This window comes from Tiliqua scincoides, chromosome 7 (genome assembly GCF_035046505.1).
Source record: "Tiliqua scincoides isolate rTilSci1 chromosome 7, rTilSci1.hap2, whole genome shotgun sequence".
NCBI lineage: Eukaryota > Metazoa > Chordata > Lepidosauria > Squamata > Scincidae > Tiliqua > Tiliqua scincoides.
Window position 1 is genome coordinate 2,267,937 of NC_089827.1, and position 12,131 is coordinate 2,280,067.

The 12,131-nt window shown below is 46.9% G+C and overlaps 1 protein-coding gene across 1 annotated transcript in view; it reads right to left on the reverse strand.

Moving 5' to 3' along the window:
- EFCAB6 (EF-hand calcium binding domain 6) overlaps positions 1-12,131 on the reverse strand; it is an 88,178-nt gene that overhangs the window by 17,721 nt on the left and 58,326 nt on the right. Inside the window, exons 20-24 of the mRNA XM_066634239.1 lie at positions 11,503-11,621; positions 9,534-9,719; positions 6,632-6,787; positions 5,353-5,548; positions 3,337-3,525 (exon numbers count right to left, since the gene is read on the reverse strand). Coding sequence (XP_066490336.1) covers positions 3,337-3,525; positions 5,353-5,548; positions 6,632-6,787; positions 9,534-9,719; positions 11,503-11,621 — 846 coding nt within the window. The remainder of the gene's footprint in view (positions 1-3,336; positions 3,526-5,352; positions 5,549-6,631; positions 6,788-9,533; positions 9,720-11,502; positions 11,622-12,131) is intronic.

A 12,131-nucleotide genomic window follows, 5' to 3' on the forward strand; every position in this document is an offset into this window, starting at 1 on the left:
CGAATCAGGAAGCCACCTCCTGATTAGTCGAACAAGCTAATCGCAAAGAGAAAAAAAAATTTCAGGAAGTACAAACACTTTTAATCAGATAGTGACAAATAAACCTGGCATCAGTGGTATTGCTAGAGGGGGTGCAAAGCACTAAATTTTGCAGGGAGCCTCACTGCAGCATGCAAGCGGCCCCTCGCCTCTCCTTTGGAGCCAGGTGTTCACCTGCATTTTGCTCCCACCACCTGGAATGGCCATATCACTATATACTTGTGATATTTCATGACATCCAAGATGGTGGAGCCTGAGTCAAGAAGAAGAGGCTGCGGGGAAAATCGTGACCCTGGTAAATTTGGGAACCACTGAGAAAGGGTACATAGAAAATGTTACATAAAGGTCTCATTTAAATGGTTATTGAAATGACAGTGTATTTCATTGCTTGAGATTTTGGCATGCTTTCGTTTTATGTTAGAATATCCTATTATTGCCTCAGATATTTTCCAAAGGAAACAACAGTTGATTTCTAATTGTATAATAGGCAAAAGTAATTTTTATTTGTTTTGGTTTTGCCAATACAAAAAGCGTCCTTGAGTCTCCTGGTCAAACCTGCAATCAGAAAGCACTGCATTAACGGAGATGCGGCAAGTCGCTGGCAATGTAGAATGTAATTAGATAACCTTGGATAATATCCCCTACAATGACCAGAATTGGGGTTTTCAGATGACATACCTTCTCTGTTACAGCATTCAGTGCACCATCAGGGGATAAGAAGGGATGCCGTGGGAGGCCGAGTGCTGGGTTTTGTCCCAGGATCTACAGTACCTGGTGCGGACAAGCTGATAGATGTATACCAGTGGTTCCCAAACTTACCGGGGTCACAGTATCCCTGCAGCCTCTTCTTCCCAGCTCAGCCGGGTGCCACCATCATGGATCTCACAAAATCACATGAGATCCAGAATGGCAGCACCCAAATACCATTAGATTTGGGTGCCACCATCTTGGATCTCACAAGATCCAAGCTGGTGATACCTGGGGGAAGCTGTAGGAGCAACCACTGAGAGCATACCCCTGCGAGTGTCCACATTGCCCTAAGGTGTCGCAATACACACTATGGGAACCCCTGACCTAGAGGAAGGTTGCAGGAACTCTGAGCACAGTGAAGTCCTGCCATGCAACTGCTTTAAGGAAATATTGCCAGGAGATGGAAGTCTGCAGTGGTGACTGGCCATGCCTTAAGGTCAGGTGCCGCCTGGCTTCAAATGATTAGACAAGTTCACAGAGGACAGGCCTATCGACACCAGGGAGGCCTGGCCATCAGCCGCTGTAACACAATGGAATGCAGGTGATATCACCCAATGCTAACTGGTGTAAAGAAGGTTTGTACAGGTACTTGCTTATTTTACTGTCACATATAAACTATCCAGTCTTGAGACACATGTTTTTAACTCGCAATAAAGTGCTAATCCAAAAGGCAGGCGTAACAATTCTGTGCTTGCTTTTTCGTTTTTCACTCGCTCCTAATAGAAGCTTCCATTCCAAGGCAAACAGCAGCCGGGGGGGGGGGGGGGAGGTGTTTGCACGTGATACAGATTAGGATGCCAGCAATGACAAAGGGTTTAAACCCCCTCTCCTATACTGTGGTCCCAATGGCCCCCAGAGAGGCGGCAGAATGGTCTCTGTGGCCCCCAGAGAGAGGAGGCTGCTATTTGGTTAAGATTAATAACCGTGTCAGTGTTAGGCATATGTGAACGTAACACAATGCTTGACCTTAAATGCCGATTTGAAATGGAAGTAATTCACCTGTTTGCCTGCAATGAATAAGAACTCCCTCCAGACATTCAGGCAGGGCAGCTTTTTGCAACATGTTTTTTACTGTGGCTGCTTATTTGCAAAACGTATTAGTGGCATCGCCACTGCGGACTAGTTTGAGTGACGCTTTTCTTGTTCAGCAAACACATATATAAGGCCCTCTCCTGCTTGTGGAGCAGCAAGCAAGGGCAGGGGCCACAATGTTCATGCACAATACATGTCTGTGAGTGTTTTAATGTGTGGTGCTGGTTCCGTGATAATACATCAGCCAGACCAGCCCGCAGCCATTCTAGAATTCAGCACCGGAAGAGCGATTGTTGTTTGGGTGATTTTAGCCCAGCCACTGCTGGGAGTGCCTGCGCGCTTCCCTACTCAGGAAGCAACAGGAGCACCTGCTGCCTGGTCACTCACAGTCACGGTTTGGGCATTTTTCAACCCTAGCACAAGCGTTCACTCCCCTCGCTTCCCAGAAGTGACGTCACTTGACGCCTTCACGTCACATGACGTCACTGCTCCTGCCTGGGGAGCCACAGTACCCTGCTTCGCGTCTGGATGGCATATCACACAGAGGTGCTTGTTTATTGTATCAACTGCAAGAAATGCAGGCTTGCATGAATGCAGTTGACAGAACTAAGGGGCGACCAGCCTTTTCTTGGGCTTGTAAAATATGCTCCATCTGCTTGTTTGTCTCTCAGAAGGCATCCTGGTTCCTAAAAGGATTAAGCTTCCTCAGAAGTAGGACACTAGTAGCCTGAGAAGCCCAACCTGGGAAGCCCCAGCGTAAACCTTATCCCCCTGCCCCCAGTTTATATTGTGCCCCTTTCACCTATGTGATGTGAAACACAAGCACAGGACACTGACGGAAAACAGAGCCTCTGGAGTGGAAACAAATCACTCTCATTTGGCTGCATCTGCGCATAGGCAGCAGGGCTGAATGGGCACAGCCCTTGCTTCTGTGAGTGTTCCCAGGAGAGAGGAGGGGTTCAAGGGGCTCAAGGGCTCGTGGCCATTGCTGGATAGTGCAGAGAATAAAGCAGCCATCATCTTATGGCACACTGAGGTGTTAAATTATCAAGGCAAAACATTGGTTTTTGGACAATTGACAAGGCACAGCACAGTGCAGGCCAGGAGCCACATCCCCCAATGGCCCTACTAATATACGACCCTCCCCCAAACTCCTGCAGCATACCTGTGGACCATTCACGGCCCACCAACGTGCCGCGGCACAGTGGTTGAGAACGGCTGTGACAGAGCGTTAAGACATAAACGGATGAAGCGTGACATTGGGTGGTTGATCATGGCCCAGCCACTATTTTCAGCCTAACCAATATGTAACCCCTAACTCCTTTAAGGAAGGCCAAAAAGAGAGTTTAAACTAATTTGCCTATATCCCGGCTTGCATGAATGCAGTTGACAGAACGAAGGGGCGACCAGCCTTTTCTCAATCCAAAATATGGCCGGTTACTGGCTGGGGTGGGATACTCCCTCTTCCCTCGGCACCGGTCTTCTCCCCACTTGAGACGGTCTTGCCCTTCTTACCTCTGAGAGGAAGTTGAATTTTTGCAGGAAATATTTCCAGTCCACGGAGTGCTCGCCACGAAGCCGCTGCAGCTTGAGGAGGTGGTTGAACTGCTTTTCCGAGAGCGTAAAACAGAAGTGGTGAAGCACTTGCCGGAAATCCAAGGTCGAAATGGCCCCGGTGCCCTCCTTATCAAAAGCCGAAAAGGCCTGGGAAGGGCGGAAAAGAAAAGCCGCTCTGAATAACTGCTATATGGGAAAGGGATTTCTCCTTAGCAGGGTTATTACTGAACGGCAGAGATAAATGCCCAGCAATGCGCACCTCTTGCCTATCACAACCCTACTGCACATGAGTGGGGGCAAAGAATTTCTCTGTGAGTTCTTGCTCCGGCATTTGTTAGCTGAGCTTTCCAAGAGCCGCTTTCCCGGAGCAGGACTCATTATGTAAGGCGGCAGAAGGTGGGGAAGGCTGTTTACTGTCCGTCTCCAAAGCAACCACAGGCAACCGGAGAAGTCTGGGTGTGCAAAGATGGCTTGAGAGCAGCTAGCTGCTGCTATGGAAGGAAGGGCATGGGAGCAGGCTAACTGTCATGTGAGGCCGAACAAAATGGCTAAGGAGAGGCCACCATAATGCTTACTGTCAGAAAACCGCTTAAGATAAAATTAAGATGCGTTAAGGCACAGGGTTGTGGCGTTGAGAGGCCTTTGCAGTTCCTGCATCCAATTCTGGCTCCCTGAAGAGTGTTTGCAACATGAACTTGTCTTATCCACACCACACACCTTCACAAGTACCTCTCTGTACCACTTGTACCCCCGGTATGCCTGGTGACAAAAAGAAACTCTTTGTAACAAGTCCCTGCAGTGTGCACACAATGGTGTGTGTGTTTTTAATGGTAGGTTTCCCTTCTCACTTTGCAGGAAACATGCTAAATGTACACGTAAATATAAAGGACATAAAAAATAGCCATTAACAGTAGCATAGCCAGAGGGGGCAGCATGGCAAGCAAAGGCATAGCTAGATTTACTGCAAAGCGCTAAATTTTGCAGGGAGCCTTCCTGCGGCATGCAAACGGCCCCTCCTCTTCGGAGCCAGGCATTTGCCTCTGTTTTGCTCCCCGCTCAGAAAGAGACTGGCTCAGGGGCTCAGCCTCAGGGCTACGGAGTCCAACTGGAAACTTTTTCAGAGAAATAAATTTTTACTACCTTAACATGTAATTTGAGTACAGTAAAAAGCATTTCAAACAATAAACAGCACAAGCACTACTGACTTTTTAAGAACTCAGAAAATGAAAATCACTGCTGTTCTCTATAAAACCTGCCATGTGGTGTTAAGTGACCGTTACAATCTGTTGTGTATTTGACAAGACTAGATTACCCAAGTGCAAGAGGCCCAGTTGGGAGCAATTGATCCAATTGGCTTGAAGCTGGCCCTGTACAGAGGTACACTATGTTCTCAATGACCGCTACTGAGTTCTTGGGGCAAACTATGTAAGTCAGAATCAGTAACAAAACTGAGAGGGGCAGAAGGTTTCACTGCAGATACTGGGGCGGCCAGAAGATGGTTTAGCCCCACCGCGCGTATCCATTACAGGACTCCCCAAGGATACTGAATTTCCATGGATAACTGAATCCGCAGAGGGGCCTAGCATGATGCAGGATTCATCCTTGGGGCTGTGCCCAGTCCTCTGCAGATTGCACACAATCTCCCAGCCTCCTTAGAAGGCCTCCCAGATTCGATCAGAAGGCACTTCAGGTTCACACTGACCACTACTAATCACGTCCCCTAAGGCACTCCAGTTGTTGGCTTCGCATCTTCAGATACTCATATCCGTTGATGCTGAGCCCATAAATGAGGAGAGCTCACTGTATTGCACTTTGCTTCAACATCTACCCACCTCCCATCTTGACCTATCTCCGCTGGCAGGAAAACCACTGAAAGGTGTAAACTGCATGTGCAGAGTGTCTCCCCCCCCCTTGTTATAAAGGATTTTATATCAGTACTTTGTTGGTAAATGACGACAACTGTACAGTACCGACCTTGTACAACAGATCTGATGACGCGGTAACAATCTGCTTTATTTTAATCATGGCCTCGTCGATGCCCAGTTGCATATAGCTGATGGGGGGGACAGGAGGCACTGTGTGCTTCCTTCTCCTGAATGCTGCGCGGTCGTCAATAACTCTTAGAAATTCAAAATAGGAGAGCTTGTTGTCCTGTATCCTAATTCCTAAGCTAGGGGGGAAAAGAAGAAACCAAAGGTTATCTTTTGCAAATTGGTTAGACTATTTGTTCTTGCGAACCACATAAGGAATGAAGGGGGTTTACTCGGTGACAATATTAGGCAATAAGCAATGTTCCGTGTAAATATATGTACATTGGCAGAAACATAGAGTTAGAGGGACCAACAAGGTCATCTAGTCCAACCCCCTGCCCGTAGCAGGAAATCCTGCAACTTACAGCATCTCCATCAGGTACCTGCCAAACCTCTTCTTCAAGATCTCCAGTAAGGGAGAAAGCTACAATGACTAATTAATGGGAAAAATGCTTTTTCACCAAACAGGAACCTGGATACCCCAAAAGTGCTGAAAAATTATTTATAATACATGGACCCAAATATCTGCTGCTAAACACACACACACACACACACACAGACATACACACAGGCACACACTGAAGAGAATTGCCATTGCTTTTTGCAGCTGCAGAGCACTCCAATCCATGCATTAGCCCTTGTCAAGCTGGCTCAGATGTTAGAGACTCCGTGGAAAAGGACATAATCAACGCACTTCAGTGGAGGAATAAATTGCCAAGTTGGTATTAAAATTTTAGTAATAAAACCAAATGCATATGCTAATCTACTCTATTATTTAAAGAGGGGGTGGGTAGGAAAACTCTCTTTTGGCTCTGAAAAAGGACTAGTCTGCAGAAAATTACAATGAATGGAAGTGTTTATCATCAAAAAGTCTTTGAGGAAAAGAGCACACAGCACAAATTCTTATTAGCAGTTTAATTCATGGGGAGCTTAATCACTCAATTTATAGGTGGAATGAAAAGATTTTGTTTAGGCTTCTCTTCTCCTTCCACCCCATCCTCCAAAAGAAAAGAAACAGCCTCTTATTTGGAAGTCTAAAGCTACTGAACCAAAGGCTCTCATAGAATCAAGAGATGATCCTGAGATTTCAGTTGCTAGAACATTTTTACTGTTCAGAAGTCCCTAGTGTTCTTAGCTTTGGATGGTTTGTGCAGAACTAGGCTAGGCTATTACTAGTGCTATTACTACTAGGCTAGGCTATTACTTGTGACTGTCATAACCACCTGTAAAGAAGTTCGCTGTACTGTTCGTAGCCAAGGGGCAACTGAAAGTCTTCCAGCATCTTCCGCAGGTCGCCCACTGAGATGTAACCTTCTCTATGTTTATCCTGTTGCAGGAAGGCTTTGTGGAAGTCCTGAGAGCATTCGTGGTACTTCTCCCTAAAAGAAAACTAGGGTTGCAGTTGAGCCTTTCAATTTTTGAGCAGATGAAGCTCTGTGGAAGGCTATGCACAGAGCCAAAGAGGCCTCCCAGGCACATTATGTGGCTTCCCAGGGGCTAACAAGGCCTCCTGCGTTTGCTGACTTCAGAGGGATTGTCAGTCTCCTTGCAGGTTGCAATAAATGGCTGGGTGGGCTGGATCCAGCTTGTTGCCTCACAAGTTGCAAAGCCCTGATGGTGTGGGAGAGGGGCAAGGGGAAGTTTCACCTCCATCATGTTCAACTCAGGGTGCCAGAAGGCAGAGAGAAGAGCCTTGTGAAACTGCTGAGCTTGAAGTGGGGAACCAGGCAGCTACAATTCCTCTGATGCACCTGCTCTCTCAGACTCAGGCCTGCCCCCTCCCTCACCTGCTGAGAGACTCAAGAACTGCAGTGCAAGGACCAGGGAGGAGACAAAGAAAGGAGTCGTGAGTATCTTGTTTCCTACTTCAGTTGGAGATTTAAAGGTCCAGAGTCTGGGCTGCAAGGTCAACCCTTGGGTTTCAGGACCAACATCACAGGTGGGTCAAACTGAATTCAGAGGGCCTGCACCCACCCACAGACTCACAGCCCAATCCTATCCACACTTTCCTGGGAGTAAGCCCCATTGAATCTAACAGGACTTACTTCTGTGTAGACATGCATAGGATTCGGCTGCCACCCAGAACCCAACTGACAGCTTCTTAGGGACGCATTCCCATGGCTCCCATTGGCCAGATGACAAGGGGGAGACACAGTAGCTGTTGTGTGGTGCAGAAATGCATTCTTGGCCCATTCTCCGCACCATCATTGCAGAGCTCTGTAAGGGAGCCACGGACTGATAAGAGTGGGGATGATTCAGCAATGCTGCTGGGGACACAACGGCTCTCATTCCCACTCTTCAAGGGTGGGAGGCGAGCAGAACTTTTGTTGTTGCCATCATCACCACCATCCCAGTGGAAGGAGGGCATGGCACCAACAGGCTAGGCAGCCGAGGGCCAAGCAGATTCTGCCACCAGCCTGAGCAGCAGCATCTGGTGATTAATAATTTGAGCTGCAGACTCTGAGAACATTCCTGGTTCCAAAAAAGTTGTGGCTTCCTAAGGAAACCATTATCCTCTCAGTCTCGGCACTCGGCTCTGCATCTATGATCACAACACTGGTCTACCTCACAACAACAACAACAACAACAACAACAACAGTATTTATATACCGCTTTTCAACAAAAAGTTCACAAAGCGGTTTACAGAGAAATCAAATAACTAAATGGCTCCCTGTCCCAAAAGGGCTCACAATCTAAAAGGCTCACAAGGCTGTCCTAAGGATTACTGATGATGTATGCAGAGCACTTTTTTTCATATAAGTGTTAAGTTAGCAGCAGCAGCATCCTGATCTTTGATGACATCTTAGTATGATGTGCAGTATGATCAGGTTGACAGCTGCAACCCGGGATTCCTTTCTGATGTGTGTCACACTCACACCGAAGCTGCTGAAAAGAGCGCTTTTCAGCCCTGCTGCTTTCTTCCTTGTATACCTTCTCCTTTTTTCTTTCTTTTTTTTTAAAAGGGGCAATCAAAGCCTTTTTTCTATTTCTATTTTTAGAAAATCAAGATATTCAGTCATTTCTTGGGCTGAGTAAACGGTTGCCAAGCAGTAATTATTCCAATCGAAGCAGTGAAATTGAGCATCCAGTGAACGTTTTAAACTATGGATGTAGCCAGGCTGCCAACCGCCCCTCCTCCACCCCCCAACACCACCCAATCGCCTTTTGCGATTAAAAAAAAAAATTTCTCTTGGAGTGCCAGAGTGCACTGTTCAAATGTTTCTAATTTGGGGTATTTGTTCCTCTCAAGTTAAGACAAAAGGAAAAATTATATGCCCGGATTCTCCCCTCTTCTTGAATATTAAGTTCCTCAGGCTCCTTTGTCGGTTGAGCTGTGTCTAAACGGTGGGCAAATGAACAAGTTCTGCCCGCATTGAGGACGAAAATGAGTCGAATAAAAGAGCATGTAAGTTCTGCACGATGAATGACCCAGGGCTGAGCGAGGGGGGTGCAGGTGGCCTGCTGGTTCACAGGAACATAAACAGGAGACAACCAAACACTAAATGGAGCAGCTGCCTTCTGTCCCTGAAATCGCCACTAAGCCGGATGAATGCCAAAGACAGACTCTGGGGCAGACATCTTACCCACATGTACCCCTGCACATCTTTTCTGCACATTTTCCTGCACATGTACCCCTGCAATCTGGTGCCAACCCTGTTCCTTTCCCTCCCCTCTGAAATTTAGATTATGAGCACCTTGGGGCAAAGATGGGGCTGGCGTCAGACTGCCGGGGGTCTTGGGGGAAGCTCTCCACTAGGCTCACCAGGGCACTCTCTGCCAACTCCCACCCCCTGATGGCACATTGGGCATTCCAACTGTCAGTGATGGGTTGAAGGTCAGCCTGACCTGGCAGGCCCTCTGACAGTCTTGGGTCCTTGTCCAGTGTCTCAGTTGGCTCACCTCTGACACCACACTTAGGGAAGAATATGCCTTTGTTCCTTATTTTGCTCTGTGAATTACACGCATGTTGACAGTGCAGTATAAACAAGGTGCCCAGCCCTGGAGAAATTTAAAATGCATGTAATGGGCTCATCATAAGGGGAATGGTTACCTACAGAACCCATACGAGACAAAATTGTTTCACTGTCTGAGCACAACGGCAACGGAAGCAACTTGTTTACTCACCTGATCTTAGTTATGATCTCAGTGACATCTATGTGTTTCCTTTCCGCCTTTTTGTAACTATCCATGAAGCGCATGCTGTTCTTGGCTACAAATGGCCTGTTGAGGCTGGTGTCAGGCGGTTTATCCACACCCATCTTTTGCAGAAACTCTTGGTGGGTGAGGTAGCCCTTCAGGTTCAAATCGTACCTTTTAAAAGACATATTCCTTTCAGCAGATATGAATCCACTTTTTGCCCAGCCCACACCTTTCTGCGCCCTGCTGTGTATACGCAACACTGGGCAGAAATGGCTTAAGCTTCACAGGATCAGCACAGCTACAGCACAGCAATGTTATGCCTGACTCCTCCACAGACGAACATGTAAGAAACCGACCTTAGGAAAAAGAAACACTGTTCCAGAGCAGTAATTTTCAACTCAAGTCCTGGAAATAGTCCCGCTGCATGCCCCCCTGCTACACAGCCCCCCACTTATTGCAACAAGTGGCAGTGGGCTGGGCCAGACATGGCACCAGGTGCTAGCACGACACTCAGAAGTAGATTGGCAGTGGCTTGCTGACATTAGCACATCACTGCCAACTGCTTCTGAAGTTGCATGATTTTGGGACAATCAAAAGTAGGGGTGGGCAGGAGGGCCTGGTGAGAGCCCCACTGGCCATGCCAGCCTCTGCACAGAGACTTCTCTCCATACAGAGTGCCAGCTGCAGACAGGCAACCCGCTCTCTGCTACAGCATGCCCCCCCCCCAGCCGTGGGGTGTGATTGGGCCAAATAAGTCCAATCAGGCTAAAGTCAGCCCTGGATTTAAACTGCAAGCTCCGTGGAGTTTACTACCAGGTAATTGTGCACAGAATTGTACCCAAAGGAAGGAAGAGGTGATGAAGATGAATTCAGTGTCAGGAAATGGTTTGATGATGTTGACAGTGGTCCCTAAAAGCCAACTGGTACTAAATGGCTTTCGTGGAATATTTCATTTCTTAAGTGCACGGAGTTTATCTGGGGGGAAATTTCCAGTTGTTGAAATCCATCCCGAACTTCACCATTTGTGTCATCTCCAGGATCACAATTCATAGCGAAAATGTGGGTTTTACTTATTCATAGAGCTTGCCATGGAGCTTGTGTTTTAAATCTCTTATTTTCCATGGATATTTGTATTTCTAGCATGCATACATTTTGAGATTCATAGAGAAGAGGGTGGAGAGGAGTGCGTTACTTTAAAAAGATACTCGCGCTCGCAGTTATTTTACTTTATTTCATCTGCTCTGGATAATGTTTGAGAGTTTGCTGTGTATTCTCTGACTGTCTTTTCTATTAAAGATGCTTGCCCCCATTGTTTCTCATCTGTAAAATGGATTGATTTGTTTTCCTGAGCATCTTCATGCTTAATTTCTTAATACACTGGATCTATGGGTTCTTATGCATGTAATTTAGCGAGTAAACTGCAGCTATGCTCAACTAGTTGAGACGCATGTGCTTTCAGTTCCCCTTTTGTGTTCGTGACATAGTATGGGATGTGTGCAGATAGTTGGTGGGGACCTGGTATCCTGCCATGACAAACTGCTTCGTAGCAAGAAATTTGAGAACCCACATCATAGCTGTACACCTTAACTGGCATTTCCTGTGAGCTCAGTCCACTGCTTGGCTCTGCCCCTGGGGTGCCAGACTCAACCCACCTGGGGTGCCTCGCTCAACCCACCCAGGGTTTCTTCCACCCTGTCGCACCACTAGAAAGCTACAATAACGGAAATATTTAGGAAGTAGAAGGGGATGAGAAAATGAACGTAGAATAAGAAAATAGTTGCATTGATATAACTATTTTTTGCTGTCATTTCATTCTTATCCAACATGGTCTTTCACAGTCATCAGTAATTCAGTAGCAGTCAGCTGATCCCACTATACTCAAACCTCCCTTTTTAAAGTCAAACAGATTTCCAGATAAGGAAAAAATATATACGTACTACTAGAAAAATCTTACCTTGCCCAGAGTTTTTCAAATTCTTTAGGATTTATGGGGATGCCGTATCTAAAAAGGATATTCTTCAGATCCTTTTTCAGAACAAGGCCATTTCCATCATTGTCGTATTCATGGAAAAACTAAAACAGGAGATATCTTTAATAGCAGGAAGGGTTCATGGGGAGATGGCTGCAGGGGAAGGAGAACAGGAGTGCACCAGTAAACCCCATCACTACAGCCCTGCCTTCCACATATACAGTGTTCCTCTGCAGAGACCAGTTGTTCATAAACTTACAGGGGTCACAGCAACCCTGCAGCCGCTTCTTCCCAGCTCAACTGGCTGTCACCATCTTAGATCTTGTGAAATCTTGCAAGTTCCAAGATGTCGGCGCACACATTTCTTGAGAGATTTGCACATACCATATCCTAAACCCCCTCCCAGTCGACCCAGTGTTACGCTGGGCTTCTCGCATTTGTGCCAGCTAAACAGCTGGTGCAGTAGAAGCCACTATTAGCACCAAGGGAAGCTTCCCCTTGCCCCTCGGGGGTGCAATTTCATTAGGGTGGTGGTTCAATAGGGGTTAAATATGCACTCCTTGTATGCTGCAGCCCGGATCTGGACTGAGCCCCCCCTCCCCATTTAACTTAAA